The sequence below is a fragment of the Hippocampus comes genome, unplaced genomic scaffold (genome assembly GCF_001891065.2).
Source record: "Hippocampus comes isolate QL1 unplaced genomic scaffold, H_comes_QL1_v1.1 scaffold155, whole genome shotgun sequence".
Taxonomy (NCBI): Eukaryota; Metazoa; Chordata; class Actinopteri; order Syngnathiformes; family Syngnathidae; genus Hippocampus; species Hippocampus comes.
In genome coordinates, this window is record NW_017804967.1 from 613291 (window position 1) to 629278 (window position 15988).

A 15988-nucleotide genomic window follows, 5' to 3' on the forward strand; every position below is an offset into this window, starting at 1 on the left:
GGGGGCGAGAGGTACAGTAAAAGTTTGGGAACACGCAAGAATAGCTCCAAGGGGCGTGTCCCAGAGCGCACAGAGGAGAGCTGGTGCGCGCTCTTGGTCCACTATTACGCATCACTAACTTCTCATTGTCACCCATCCAGGAGCAGCGCCATGCTGTGTTTCTCTTCCATGTAACAAGACCCACGAGAGCACTCTTTTAAAACACGTTGCCACCTAGACGGACCCAGATTGGAGAAGAAGATCGTGTAGTCTTGTGCAGTTGCGTGGAGCACCTTGGTCATGGGCGCGCACCAACGGAGCTCTGCGCTTCTCGGATCTGTTCTGTCACTGTGCGGATGTTTGGCCTTATTGTGCGGGTTGACGGTACCCCGAGTGGAGGCCGGCTGCCGAGAGCGGGACAGTCCCAACTGCTGCACCGGCCGGAACAACGACTGCTTCGAGTACACGAGGAGAAAGACGGTATGCTACTGCGACACCTATTGTCACAAAACCGGAGACTGCTGCGACGACTACCAGAGTGTGTGCCAAATTTCTGGTGAGTCGCCAAAGAACTTTGTAACTATTGCATAACTTTGCCATAAATTAGAATTTGAATTTCACCATTGAAAAAAATGTAAATCTGATTCAAATTTTCAAAATTGAATGCCCACGTTTAATTCGTTGTTAATTGCTAAAAAAGGTCTCCTCAGTTAAACAAATAAAAATGCTGTTATAAATTAGAATTCAAACACTGAAGCCACAGACAGTGTTGTCTTGTGATACGACCTCAAATGTTTTTCAATAAGGAAAAATAACATAATACTGTACTTTATTAAAAAAAAAGTAATGATAATATAATATTGTAGTATTATAATTAACTATAAAGTATGTGTTATAAAAATGACTACTACGACAATGTTGACGTTCATTGTGCTGCCAAGCTTGGCCACCAGGAAGCAGTATAATACCGCTTAAACATAAACGAACTTCTACTTTTAGTGCAAGGAACTCCGTAAGATGCAGTAAAATTACAAATTTTCTTTGAGGACAAAGACTATATGCCTGTGAGTATTGTTATGTTATCTGTTTAGATACATTGTGCCAACGTTTGTGTTCAAATATCCGTTGCTTCTAAAACCGATAATATCGATGCTAACCGTTAGCATGACAATGGTATTTTCCATTATATGTTAGCATTAAGGTAGCTAGATACTCTTAAGGCATCATTGGCTATTTTTTATGCAGAAAGAATCACTGCTCAATTATATCTCAGTTATGGAATACAATACTTGTACATTTCCAAATTTGAAGGATAGATTCGAAGGCCATGTGAATTTGGACGAGGCAGGCCAGAAGTCATGTCATGTGAATAAGAAAAATGCTGAGTTTTCTCGAAAAAAATTTGGTGATATTCACTCGTTCACATTTTTTTCCTCATAATATTGACTTTGTTTCTGTTCCGTGTGATATTAAAATTCTTTTATAGCACTAATTACACACCATTTGTTAAGAACCACAGTCCACTGGTCTACCTGCCCAAAATGCAGCGTCACCATTGAAGTCATTGTGGGAAGGCCTTCATTTTTAGTCATGGAATATCATAAAATGGTCAACAAGCAAGTCTGGGGTCATAAGTCTTAAATCATGCTGCTGACTGCTATATTTGGACAAAGGAGTGCGGGGGTGCCATGGAAACACACAGCCAAAGATGGTTAGGATACAGTCGAGAAGGAAAAAATACAGTCAACGGGTCCGCTCTCATGGTGTGTGGCAACATCTCAAGGGGACATTGAAGAGTTTGTGTGCTGCTGGATGTTGTCTTTTAAGTACTCACTAACAAGCATCTGCAGGGAACAGTGGTGGATTCCAAGAGCTATTAAAACATTGGCCTGCCCCCTACTTAGCTGACACACTTGATGTACTGTAGGTGCACTCAACCTTGGCATGACCCATACTGGACTAAGTAACAAAAACACATCTTGCTCTGGAAATTTACTGTAAAACAGAAAACAAAGAGAAAAACAGTTTCATTATATTCTCATATGCATGGCACCTTAATGCTAACTAACACAAAAGGCAGGTCGAATGAAATTAGCATTGATCTCACTGTAATTGTAATCCTTGAACACAAGCAGAAGTAAAAATGCAGCTGTCATCTTACAATACTCAATATATTCTTTCTGCTCTGCGAAAAATGACTATTGTTGCTATATACTATATTGTTATTATTATTGTTATTATTGGTTGCGACGTTTTTCTGTGAACATCATCAAATCTACCGGTATGTGTTGTGTTATTAGTGACTGTTCCAATCATGGATAAAACCCTGAAGTATACTAAAGTTATGATATATTTTTTTACAGTACATCATGAGAATTTGTGAAATCACGATTGGCTTTCTAACTGTCCCTGTGAGGTTTTATGAGTTTTTCAAATTGCAGAGTGAGCAGTCGGCACAGTGAGCTAGCGTTGAGCATGTCTGCCTCATGGTTCTGAGGTTTGAATCTGGGCTTCGCCCTTTATTTGTGGAGTTTGTGCCTTCTCCCAGTGAGTTTTCTCTGGATACTAACTCCAGCAAAACCGCAGTCATTTTACTCATCTTTCACACCAATTATACCGTATATGCGTGTCTGTATTGTGTTTGTGTACTGTCTGTATTCAAATATCCATAGCTTCAAGGGTTATAGCACACTGATCTACTCAAGTTTCATTTAGCCCATATCTGGTGTTTGGCGTTGTCTTCTTAGCATTAAGATTTTTGCAAATGATGTGGTTTGGTTAAATACACTTCTTTGTATTTGATCTTAGGACAGTGCTGTATTTGCACTTATCGAGATGTTTTTGACTTTCTGTCAGTTTCCATGAAGTTATATTTGTTTACAATTGCATGACAGGCTGGCTCAAATGCTCCAAAGTTCGTAAATTCTCCACCCAGCTCTTTGAGTTCCACTTCTTGTTTTCACCTTGCAGCAAGTGAAATTGCCCTATAAGCTCAGGGAGTGTGTGGGGTTTTTTATCAAGTTACGTCACATTCAGCCAGAAGCTGATCCACACCGTTTGCATGTGTCAAGCTCACAGAGTACCCTCAGGGAAGCAGCCCGAGTTGGTGTTGAGCCGTCCTGGGGTAGATGAGTGTACTGGAGAGGAGAAGCTGTTCTCTGACAAGTTGGTTAGCGTCTGCTGGGTGCACTTTTACTCACATTTTTTTTGATTCTTTATTTCTCTGCTAAGAAGTCAACTTTCCATATAAATTGTAACATATTCATAATGATAAAAAACTACATTGTTCTAATGTGTATTTTAATGAGGAAAATTAAATAAACATAAAACAAAAGAATTTTAAGAAATCAAACCGTTTTTGTCACTCTGCATTCTCGTGTGCACAACAAGATAGATGCTATTTAGCATTAGCATTAAGCTAGCTAGCAGAAAGGCGAAGCTATGTGTCGTATTACAAACACATTGTGTAATTCTTTGTTTTATGTCTAGTTTGATAGTAAACTTAACCTGGTCGAGGCAACAATCAGGTTGTAGCCTCTATTTGTAAGAATTGTACAGCATTTGCTAAGTGATCCTTCTTGTGAGCTGAGTTGAGGTCACTGTCACCGTACGGTGAACAAAATCACCAGGTTCACCATCTTAGGAAATTTAAATATTACAAAATGATAATGAGACTATCAATTTCTATATCGCTCATCCTTAGTAGGGCCACGAGTAGGGATAGGCGAGTACCGAAAACAGGGTATCGGTATCTGCCCGATACCGGCCTTATTTTAAGGTATCAGGTATCATAAAGGCTGCCAATACCAGCTACGGATACTTGAGGCAAAACAAAGTCTGACATTGAGTTAGTCTTTCTCACCACTACTTGGAATACCGGCCTGATTTTAAGGTATCGGGTACTCATAAAGGCTGCCAATACCAGCCACAGATACTTGAGGCAAAACAAATTCTGACATTGAGTTAGTCTTTCTCACCACTACTTGGTGCCCTACTGCGGCAGTTTGACACACTGGCAAATCATCATCTGCATTTGTCATTGTGTTCAATGAAATGTAACTCCTCAAAAGTACTGAAGGTTTTCGTACTCTGCATTGGTGAGTCACAGTCATACGTCTGGAAAATTTAGAGCCTTCATTGAACCATCATGCATGTCTTTGGACTGTGAGAGGAATAGTGAGTAGAGGGACAAAACCCCCTCGAGCACACGGAGAACACGCAAACTCCACACCAGAAGGGATTCAAACCACGAACCTTTGAGACGCGCTAACCACTATTCCACTGTTCCGCTCTACGAAAAGTCAATTTCCAAGAATGCCTAGGTAGTAGAAAGAAGTGTCACCATAATAAAAACAATGCACAAATATCTAATCTGTAAGGTAGCTCTGACACACTCATGACCCTGAACAAACGTACAAAACGTCCTCGGTGTCTGCTCTGTGCAGGATTCATTAGTATTCCTAAAGGATGCCAGTTTGATAAGATAGTCTGCTCTCTCTTGAGGTTTAAAAAAAAAAAAAAAACATTGACTTCCCGTGTGTGCTAAATACATCTCATGTCCTTGGCTCCGTTCCACACGAGACTCCACCTGGACTTATCAGATTCCGATGCTGCAGGTCTCCTCTGCATCAACATCTGTCTGGAAACCGCAGCAGCTGCAGCCCAGCATTGGTTTCTCAGTCGGCTGCCATCACGGCCACCTTGTTTGACACAAAAACATCCTCGTGGTAGGAAAGTGAACGTGAACTATTGTCTGTCTCTGTCGGCTAAGAGCCGTGCGATTGACTGGCAACCAGTCAGTCCATTGTGTTGGTTGCCAGTTGCCCACAGTCAATCGCAATTTAGCATGCAGAGTTATTCAAATGGAAAAACCATGTTCACAACTGTAATAATAATAATAATACGGTCGGTTTATCAATCTTATGATTCGCTCTTAACTTCCGTGACAGTTAATACATCGTTGAACATTGATGTGAAAGTGACAATCGCTGCTAGCCAGTTGGTGTCTGTAGTTAAAGAGCGGCAAGCACCTGTAGTTTGTGTTAAGGTCTGTCCAGATTAAGTTTTGTGTATGTGACAAATTTGAGAAAGCAACAAGTTAGACCAGGTAGGCCCGAGGGACCGCACGGGTATCCTGTGTGCCTAATCAAAAGATAGTTTATCACTTATGGGCCATTGTGATTTTCTGGGAATGTTGTGGAGGCGATTATTTGAACGCGGTTCACCTTTCGCGGCTGCATCCTGATTGGCTAAGGGACTATAGACCAATGTCAACAGTCTCCACCCCTCATCTCTATACAGCAAGGGTGCCCAAGCTTTTTTGACCGAAGATCTACTTTACAAGCGACGTACCTCCCGCGAGCGACGTTTTTAATTTGAATTCATTTGAAAAGATGTGCGCACGTCAAATTGAATCGAATCGCATCATTCCACTTTAAAATACATCGAGGTGCGGTTCATCTTTTATTGGAGAGAAGAAAACGGCACATTGACGGGACTGACAAGCATGTCTGTAAAATGACAACGAAAAAGTCATTGCATCATATATTCTTGTACCATATCGAATGAAATCGTAATCCCCACTGAGTCCAACCGAATCGAATCGTCGCGCTTTCCACTCAACCGTCGTTGAACCCTTTGGATTTTTTGGCGATTTATTTTTAATTTCATCATGAATGTTCATTTTTAGAAACCATGAAGTGAATCTTCAAACTATTCCAACCTTGTGTCAGAATCACTCGAGAGCACTGTAGCGTTTCACAGTTGGCAAGTCTCAGTCCAGTGATGCAAGACAAAATGGTGGTGCCAGGTAGTTGTTGCCTTCAGTTTGCCCCGGCAGCTCGCTCATCATTCTTCTGGCACGTCTGCTTCTCTTCTCCCTTCTGCGAAACTATACGTTGTCACATCCTGAGCCGGACGCTCACTCCTCACTCTTCCTGTCTTCCATCCCACGTTCCTGTCTTTGACCCACGTGCAGAGTCGATGTTTTTCACGAGAAGGCTTGAAACGGGCCAGCTGGACCAGCAGCTGTACACTCTAACTGTGCTACACGCATGTTTCTGCTTGCAAAATCTTTAAAAAAAAAAAATTGTGATCCTTTAAACACCTTGTTTATTATCAAGACGCCACTACTGCATCATATTTCTCAAATTTTTAAACATCTTCATGGGAGCACTCAATTTGGACTAAGCTGTAACCCTTGGTGACGGTTCATGAACGCACCGCACGGTGACGACAACTTGGACCAGTTTTGAACCCCTGTGATTGATTGCACCTTACATCGACCACAGTTTGGAGCAGCGCTTCGCAAGCGTTTGCACTGAGCCTTGATAATTAGTTGTTTTTTCTGTCAAGGAAACGTTTTTGTGCAAAACTGTTATTATTAGTCCTGCGCCTGGGAGGGTGTCAGAGGAAGTTTTTTTTAGGGGGTCTGTTGTCCCCCCGACAACAGTTGGACATCTGGGTCCCATCAGCCAGGAGGAGGTGCAATCCTGAAGAGAAGGGGGTGGAAGTGTGTTTAGAATGAGACAGATGGAGGGAATGAAGAAGGTAATTAAGGGAGAAAGAGATAAAGTCCTTTGTCGGAACACTCTAAAATGGAAGCAGGATGGAGGCCGGGAAGAAAAAGAGAGCCGAGTAAGCTGAAAAGGTAGATTGCGCTTAATTATCGCAGAGTGTGACTGGAGATGTTGCGACAAGCCAGGAGGACAAAAATGCTGATTTAGGGGTACTCTTTCCGTGCTTCGCTCAATTTCACGATGTTTGTGTGAAATTCTACCAGGGAAAATTACTGGAAATGCCTCCAAGCAAGACCCTTTACCCCTCTATTATTATTTCGGTCTGTGTGGACCAAAAACATTGTTGCCGTGTAAAATTTGTTTTACTTTGTGTATCTGTGTATTTTGGTTAATCTCAAATCAAACCCAAATAAAATTCGGTTGAGTGCAAATCTCTGGGGATGGTTTAAGTAGAGTTACCTTAAACAGAATTACCTTGCGTTTAGCTCTTGCATTTGACCGGAACTTTGCCACATCCAACATGGGCACCAGGGCTACTTGACGACCAGCATGTCGACTTGGAGAACACATTGGATGTGGCTCAGCCAGGCTCTCCTCCAGTACATCTAGTTTGTCTTCATATTCAACTCGGTGAAGTCACTTCAAAATATTTCAGAACTAGAATGTGGAGCCTGAATTGCATAATATTTCAGTTGTCATATAATAATATAGTCCACTGAGCTATATTCATACAGCTCAGCACAACAACCACAGCTGTAAGAAAGTGCTGGACATAAACAATAAAAGACAATAATTAAAATAATAATACAATCGTAAATAACTAAGTAAATGTTCTCTTGTATTTAAAATATATAATAACTCCCGGAACATAAATCATACAGGATAGAATTAATTAATTAAGTCGCAAGCTGAAGCTCTTTGCTAGCTAGCTGCTGCATCGTAAGTTCACTGAGCTGTGCCTCAAGCTCCAACTACCTGCGGTGGGTGACGTGAGCTATGTCGCCCAGCGAAGCTTTTTGTGACGCCTCGGCTGTTGATTCTCAGGTTGCTATGGAATGTGTTTTAATGAAGCGCCAAATGCTAATTTTTGCTTTGCAAAATGCTAATTTTGCCTCGCAAACTGTGATGCGAAACCATTTATTTCGAGCCTCAAAATAACAGACCAACAGTGGGGACAGACTAAGAGGCTGATATTTCTTTGACCTTATAGTAACGAGGAACAAATGCACTTTTTTGGAAAAAAAAAAAAAAACAACTTTGTGAAAATGGCCGAAAACTACGAACAGCAAATAGACAATGAGGAAAGTGGGTGCATTCAGGGGAAGGAGAGGATGAAGAACCATGAACTAAGGAGTGACTCCCTGCATGGCCACTCCATTTTCATTGTGCGTGTGTGTGTGTGTGTGTGTGTGTGTGTGTGTGTGTGTGTGTGTGTGTGTGTGTGTGTGTGTGTGCGTGTGCGTGTGTGTGTGTGTGTGTGTGTGGATTGAGAAAGCTTTCAAGGTGCCGCAGCGCTCTATTCATTCACCATGGTGGGGTCGGGGTCTGGCTGTCTCAGTGACACGGCCAGTCCACAAAGCCACTTTGGAATCTCTGCATTCCTGCACATTAGTGCTGCCCACCTGACACCCGCCTTTCCCAGATCACCGCACACATACACCCATACTCATTTGTCAGACCACTTGGGCTCATTCCATTTGCAGTCATCCCTGGAAAAAACGCACTTGTATCTTTATTTTGATTCATCCGGAGCCAACTTCCTGCTCATTCTTCTTATCCTCCCCTCACACACACACGCACACTTTGTTTCTCCCTGCTGTGGGCCACACGGCCAATTAAGGCCTTTGGTGAAAAGAGCGCACAATGAAATGGATAGGGTCGGCGAGTTCCCGCACCCAGGGGTAGGTAGGTGGTGAACACCCCCGCCCCATAGCAGCGTGGCGTCCTGTGAGCAGAGCCCACCAGAGGTCAGGAGGTAATTGCCTGGCCGCGGTGGTCCTTTTCTCTGTTTCTGGTACGGGCGGTGCGACAAGAGACAAGAATCGCCACCCACGTGATAAACCCTGCTTACAGTCTGACCCGCCGCTTGGCTCGTAGCCACCACCTCTGACCTCTCACCCAGCATGGAGAAAACAAGAGGTTTTTGTCAGCGTGTCGGGCACCCTCCCCAAATTAGCTCTCATTTGAAACATTCAAGCAGTACACTCTAAAACAATTGCAGTAATCCCTCGTTTTTCACGGTTGATGGGGACCAGGAACCCCCTGTGAAAGGAATTTTCATGTATGGGTATGTGGGTAGCAGCATGTTTAAGATATATAAACAGTATTCATACTAAAGTAAGCTGCATTTCACGCATCGTTCTGACAAAGGGGAGAAGCCATGTTCATTGCTAAGCTGACCAAATACAGTATTGACACTGCTTTTAACACCAGAATTAAATGCTTGGGTGACCAAGTACACTTGTGACAGAGGTCTGGCTGGAACCGCGTTAAAGCTAAGAACAGACAAGTTTGATCAGCAAAATAGCTGGCAAAATTCACATGTGTCTGCATTCCCGGAGAGAACATCAACTCACTAAACCGATCCGGAAATGAATTATGGTATGCTATGCCCGTACGACAACCATGAGCAATGTCTTATATACTATTCGTATAAAATAATTAAAATACCTGTAATTTTATTTGTTTTAACAATAGAGTCTTGAGTTTTGATTTCTTTTGAGGTCTGCCAAACAAATGTTCTCAAAATTATATTACAACAGAAATACAACTACAAAAAAGGTTGGTGATCCACGCAATTGACGAATACTCGACATTGGCTACCCTGGATCAGGTAGTTGTCCATATCAGTGAGGTTCTTGATTTGCCATTGGGATACCAAGAGCTGAAAATGGTGGTGTGCTGTCTGTGGGAATGTGTGTGTTATTTAGACCTGTGACTTGACGAATTTATCTGAGGTCATTGAAAGAATCATTGCCTGAGAACAGTTCAGTTGTATTGAAGTTTCAATATATTTGCATTTAATCTTAAGGAACTGTTGGTTTTTAAACAAACAATCTAGCATGCTTGAAAATAACATTCAGAACACCGGGAGCACAAAAGTCAACCGATGTGTGCCTCCTTTCACCTTTCTTTGTTTGTGTTGACGGAGTGTGCATTTCCAGCATAAAAAGAAGCCATGTTAGAGGTCGGCTGCTATTAAATGTCACCGATTTCCCGCTGGAGCTGCTTACCTTTGATCAAGCACAACTTCCTCTTTAAATTGATGTAAGTGGCTAATTCAGCCTGATTGCTGCTCCTGCTGCTTCTGTGTGTGTGTTTTCAAGTTGTGGCATGGAGTGAAACCAGAGAGAAACAAAGTGCAGTGGGGGCCATTTTGCGCACTTCCTGCTTGTACTGATGTTGACATGAGCGGATGCCAATGAGCAACTCACTTGTTGACCTGCCTCTTACCTGAAACAGATTTTACTATCTTGTGTACACCTTTACAAGATAGTAAAATCTGTTTATGAGCCTTTAGAAAAATAACAGGAAGATGTGTTGTAGCAATGCGATTGACTAGCGACCAGTCCGATCCAGCTCACACGGGAGCCTAATGAGCACAAGAAAACTTTCAAGATCTCTGTTTTTGTGTGCTTCCCTAGCAGCCATTGACTGTGCGGTGGGCTCATGGGGCCCCTGGTCGTCATGCACGTCTCCATGTGGGGTGGGCAGCACCGAAAGGAGCCGCCAAGTGTCTGTCCCGCCTCGAAATGGGGGAATGCCTTGCCCGGACCTCAAACAGCGCCGCGGGTGCTTCGGAAACAACGAAATATGCAGTTCGGCGAAAGGTGAGCGCGCTACTCTTTTAAGTGTTAATGCACTCCTCTGGGGCACTTTGGCATCCGTTACACATTTGCTGGATAGGCAGCGCATGCTCCAGGAAGCCTTGTGTGCAGCTGTGTTGCAATCACTAATAGATGACATACGCTAAGTATGCCCACTCGGTACTTTTGCAGAAGTACAAATAATTGTACAAAGAAATACTCTGGTAAAAGTACAACTACAGATTTAACGGAGAGACTGAAGTAAAAAGGTACAAACACTAAAATGTACATCGTGACAATTCCACCAGATTGGTGCTATTTGTCATCTGTTGGCAATCAATCGATGGATCAAGTTGGCGAGCATGGATGACTTTCAATTGTAGGGAGGAAAAGTAAAAAGCTGTCTTCGTTGTTTTGTTTGTTTCTTATTTGCATTGCCACCGTCTTTCCACCGCCATGCTGGCCTGCAGAGGTTGCAAAGATCCTTCCGGATTCCTTCAAGAGGAACTTTAAGGACCCTTGGAGGAGGCCTCACATGCTGCTGAAAGAGGAGAAGGCCAGGTAAGGTCGATCAACACGCAATACCAGCTTCCAAAATTCCATCAAACAAACAACCCATCCTATGGAAGATCATGTCAATTGAAATGATCAGTTCTTTGGCCAAATGTATTTTCACTCATTTTATTCTTGATGCAAGTGTAAAATTAGTCAACCGCTGTTAGTTGTATAATGCTCTGATTCCACAAGCCCGCGAATAGCGAAAATCCGCATATGCCCACTGAAAAGCACTGGGGGAAAAAACTCAAAACATTATTTAAAAAAAAAAAAAAACCACTGATAAACAGCCAAAATATATTTTTCACAAAAATGGTGGGATATGAATGATTTTTTTTACGGAGCGGGGATGAATTTGGAGTTTTGAGTGAATTGAGAATGATATGCTTTTCAAAGCACCGGCCCTTCAAGTTTCAATTGTATAATCATTCATGCAATCAGTGAGCGTTTCATTCCAGCTGTTTTGTGCCAAACAATAAAGTCCAACTGTGTTCATGTTACGTCAACATTTCTCATCATTTACTCATTGGCTTGATGTGAACCCTTCTCGTATTTTATTTGGGATACAGCGATAGTCAGAAAATGGTTTATTCCCATTCATCCCACGAATTCAACTTTTGTGCTCCAATAAGACTTAAGGAGAAGTGGCAAAGCCAAAGTTGTCATAGCAACCAGAGCCTTGAGATTGCTTTGGCTATAAAATGAACAGTTGTCCATGTGCATCATGAAGTGACCTGTGCTGATAAAGCCTCTGTAAGCCGGGTTAAAAAAAGTCAAAAGTACAGCCGTCCTTCTTGGATGTGGTCTTTGCCGTGATTGCAGATGTTCTCAGAGACGAGGATAAAAAGTCATGGCTGTTTTCCAAGAAGACCTTACCGCCTTTCTCACTGATTAAAAGTGACATTGGACTCCCGTGTTTCCACTGACTATCAGGGCCCTGGAGGCACATTACTCAAGAAAATAAGACATTCATGGATGAGGAAGTGGATTAAAAGTGTCCTCTGGTCCGTTGAAAGGTACCTGATGTTGTCAGGAATAATTACTTGCAAAGTCAGAGACAGAAATGAGCTTTCAGGAGGATTAGCCTCTCGATAAACTTAGGTCATGTAGATTCTTCCCCAATTTGGAAAATTGTTGGCAACACTGTTCGAAGTTTGGGGGAAAAAAAAGAATTCTACATTTGTGAGACTGAAGTCCAAATATTACCGGAAAAAATGTCATTGTTTATCCTGTTACTGTATCATTTAAGCACTATAATGGGTAGCTGATAGCTACACCACTCCATTCATTTTTGCTGCTCATCTCAACCTGCAGGGTTTGCTTGGGAATTTTGATATTTACTCATTATAGATGATGACTGTATTTTTATCATACTTCTTGTAATATGGCAACTTTTCCTTTTAAATGTGGCTTTAATTTCGAGATATGTGCTCCCTCTTACGTGTTCCAGTTAAGAGGCTAGCTATTCTGCTAAAGATCATGCAATACATGAAACTAAAAGTTAACTTCGTATTTTTAGTCCTTGTAAAAGGAGAAAAAAAAATTGATGTTCCTCACTTCAAAAAAAAAAAGAAATGGAAGTGTTTTTTCAGAGCAAACCCTCAATAGGAATGATGTTTTGTCACAGATGACTGAATGAGAGACAAAACAAATAGAGTGGGAGTACAAAGCGTCTGCCAGAGAACACATTATTATTGTCTCCGGAGCGCAGGCGGAGCCGTGTTGATATTAGGATACGCAGCAGGTGACATGACACTGCTGGATCACCTTCAAATGACGCTGCTCTGTTATCTGAGCCTTGATTGCTCTTTTGTCTGCCTCGGGGTGCCATTAAAACACAGCTTGCTGCCATGGACTTCCTCCAACTGTCGAGCCAAGTTCACACACCGGAAGTCTCCTATTATCATAGCCGGCAGCAGAAACAACAGCATTTCGGCTTTCGAAAAAACGGCTGGCGGTAAATGAGTTAACCAAATCCCAGTTGCCACTTTTACTTAGTTGATTAAATTCACACAATCCAGAGACCAGATGATTAGGTACAAACAATAAAAAGTCACTTACTTATTATATCCCTTGTATACATTGTATGACTTAACTACCTTTTAAAATGTCTTTTATTTTTTTTTCTAGCTACTGTGTATATTTGAGGTTGAAACAAGCTAGTGCAGCGTGCAAACTTAAACTGTGGAGTGCCCAGCTGGTGAGAGAGAGGCTGGTGTGCGCAGAGTGCCAGAGTGATGCTATGTCCAAGTCAGACCGGTGTGGAGGAGACGGCCTTGAAGGCACCAGGTAAAGCAAACCATTTATATATTTTGTTGAGGATAGACTTTAACGTAAGGTGCAATGTACGAAAAGAAGCTCCTTCTGTTCCTTCAAAATCGGTATTATATTGCCCTCCCGGTGGCCAAGGCGGACACCAGAAGGAGCAGCATAATGTCCATTGAAAGTAAAAGATAATGGTAAAAACTGTTGAATTCGTTACATTCTCTTTCACTATGTCATGGTTGTTTGTTTTTATAAAGTATAACATTATGGGGTGCTATTTTTCTTATTTAAAAAAAAAAAAAAACTGGTGGCTCGGTGGTCCAGTTGTTAGTGCGTTGACCTCACAGTGCAGAGGTACCGGGTTCGATTCCAGCTCTGGCCTTCCTGTGTGGAGTTTGCATGTTCTCCCCGTGCCTGTGTGGGTTTTCTCCGGGTACTCCGGTTTACTCCCACATTCCTAAAACATGCATGGCAGGCTGATTGAACACTCTGAATTGTCCCTAGGACTTAGTGTGAGCGCGATTGGCTGGCAACCGGTTCAGGGTGTCCCCCGCCTACTGCCCGAAGACGGCTGGGATAGGCTCCAGCATGCCCCGCCACCCTTGTGAGGATAAAGCGGATGGATGGATTAAAAAAAAAAAAAAAAAAAACTTATGACATAACGACAGATTAAAATTGCTATGACATTCAAAGTATTGAGAGGCAATTGTCTTTTCTGTTGCCTTTTCTAGAACCTTCTGGTCAGCAGCTTCCGCCGTAGGCTGCCACGGGTCGTGGATGCGAGAGTCGTCGTCCAAAGGCTGCCGATGTCCCTCTTACTCTGTCCTTTTTGTGTGAGCAGCCATGTCACCAGCACACGTCCACGTCGAAGGACCACATTGTCCTCAGCAGCTTCTGCAAAACAGTGCAGAGCCCTGCCAGTCAAGACACCCCCCTCCCCTCCAATCCAGAATTCCTGGATGGGTTTACTCAAGGAGATCAGCCGCATCCTGCCACTTTTTTTTTTTTTTTTTTAATCTTTCACCTCATACTCTGCACTGTATTGCTTACTACGCACGCAGCTAATCTTGCTAAAAACTTTCAGATGATTTTACTGCCACCCTTTCTCCTCCAAAGCACAGCAACCTCTGTATACTGTGTATTTTTACCTCTCTGCTATCTACCTCCATAAATGCAACTGCGTTTTGATAATGCGTCACGTATAAATATGCAAAAATATATATATCATTTAGCTTTATACATTTTCTACTCTTAATTTCCACGTGTCATGTAATGTAGAGACACGTTTTTTTTTGTATCGAGATGTTTTTACACCAAACAGCAGTGACTGCGCTCCGATTAAGCCCCAATTGACTGCTTCTTTGCTCAACCTTTTGCTCTCCATGTCACTACAGTGGAACTTTGAAAAATGTACAAAAATTCAGCACGAGTGTTCAGCACAGTATAAATAAGAACCTCAAGTAGCAAAGAGGAAGTGATCGTGACCGCAGACCAGCGTCTGTTTTCTGGTCAACATAATTATCAACTAAAAAAAAAAAAAAAACAACAAACACACAAAAAAAAACCTACAACAGGATATACAGCGCGAAGTCGACTTTGTCTTGGTTTGAAAAGACTCCCCTCCCAGGCGCAAGCTGTAAACAGTCTTCACCGCGTCTTGTCACTGGTCATCAAGGGTGAGTACATGTTTTATTGTTTTTAATGTTTTATTCTAACAGCTTTTGACTTCTTTGTCCACAAAGAATATCAAAAAGTAAAATGTGCGGCGAGTAGTGATTATGCTTAATCGTTCTCTTTTGAAAAAGAAGAAAAGGTTGACATACAGTGGTGCCTTGCGATTCAACTGAGTGAACTTATGGCTTTTTGTAGTAAGATCAATGTACAAAATGAATATAACAACATTCACAGGCATATATTTTTTATCCTCTGTGAAGAATGACTAATATTACTGCATCTTACTGAGGAACTGAAGACCATCTCCACGTTTAGTCTGAACTAAATATAAATTCTGAAAATTTTTGTGGTCACTCTTTATGTCTGAGCAAAAGGAGCAAGCAGCACAATGTCCACGTCCAACTGAGATGTGACAAAAACGGTTTAATTTCTATTGAATTTTCATTCCACTTTTTTTTAAGTACAATATTCTAGATTTATATTTTTTTTTATTAAAAACTCCATACAAACATTTGATTTTTGCTGTTTTCCTTTTAGGAGGCTGGAACATAATGGCATTTCCACTTCTGAGATTGCTTGCAGTCCAAAAAAAAAAAAACAACCCAACTCTTGTCTCAAGGTGCCACTGTATGTGGAAAACAATAACGGTCAAATTGTAAAGAGAAAACATTCTAAGGTAACCTGACTATAATCAATACTCATTTCTGTCAGTCTTTTTCGCTGTTGAGGATGACAACAGTTTTGATTCCTTTTTCGTTTTAAAATAGCAGTTAGCATAATTTTCCACTCTTGACAGTTAAGAATGTTAAAATATAACTTAAGGATTCATGCTGTTGATGGTGTGGAACCCAAACACTCACAACAGATGAGCTCTATTTCCATGGTTTCCAGTTGGGAAAAAAAAAATCTAAATAACGGAACTCAAAATACATTGTGTTTGACCATGGAGTTTCCATTGTATTTCTGTTTACCCAAAAGCAAAAAATAAAAAATAAAAAAAGAGGTACGGGTAGAGATTTCTCAGGTGCTTAGGTTTTGTCTCCAATTTGTCTCTCCTAATGATCCGTCATTACGGTCTCAAATGGCAAAAATCAACCCAACAGCTCTTTCAGCTGAATATGGGGTGGGTGAGGGGCATTCAAAAGAATTGAATTACTGTATCCTCAAGGAATTGCTGGTTTTCACCTCCCT

General features: G+C 41.8%; 1 protein-coding gene across 2 annotated transcripts; it reads left to right on the forward strand.

The window, feature by feature from the left end:
* Positions 1–50: 50 nt before the first annotated feature.
* Positions 51–15308, forward strand: LOC109527249 (somatomedin-B and thrombospondin type-1 domain-containing protein). Of its 2 annotated transcripts, none has more exons than XM_019889055.1 (5): positions 51–535; positions 10142–10327; positions 10774–10864; positions 12989–13147; positions 13855–15308. In XM_019889055.1, the coding sequence occupies exons 1-5, from the start codon at positions 280–282 to the stop codon at positions 13958–13960; spliced, it is 798 nt and encodes a 265-aa protein (XP_019744614.1). In that variant the 5' UTR covers positions 51–279; the 3' UTR covers positions 13961–15308. The 2 variants fall into 2 exon arrangements, with proteins under 2 accessions (XP_019744614.1, XP_019744621.1); XM_019889062.1 differs by having other exon boundaries at positions 10145–10327.
* The last annotated feature ends 680 nt before the right edge of the window (positions 15309–15988 follow it).

Coding starts and splice junctions, on each gene's coding strand:
- LOC109527249 (XM_019889055.1), top strand. CDS start 280: ATGGGCGCGCACCAACGGAGCTCTGCGCTTCTCGGATCTGTTCTGTCA. Junction 536..10,141: donor GAGTGTGTGCCAAATTTCTG/GTGAGTCGCCAA, acceptor GTGCTTCCCTAG/CAGCCATTGACTGTGCGGTG. Junction 10,865..12,988: donor CTGAAAGAGGAGAAGGCCAG/GTAAGGTCGATC, acceptor TTTTTTTTCTAG/CTACTGTGTATATTTGAGGT.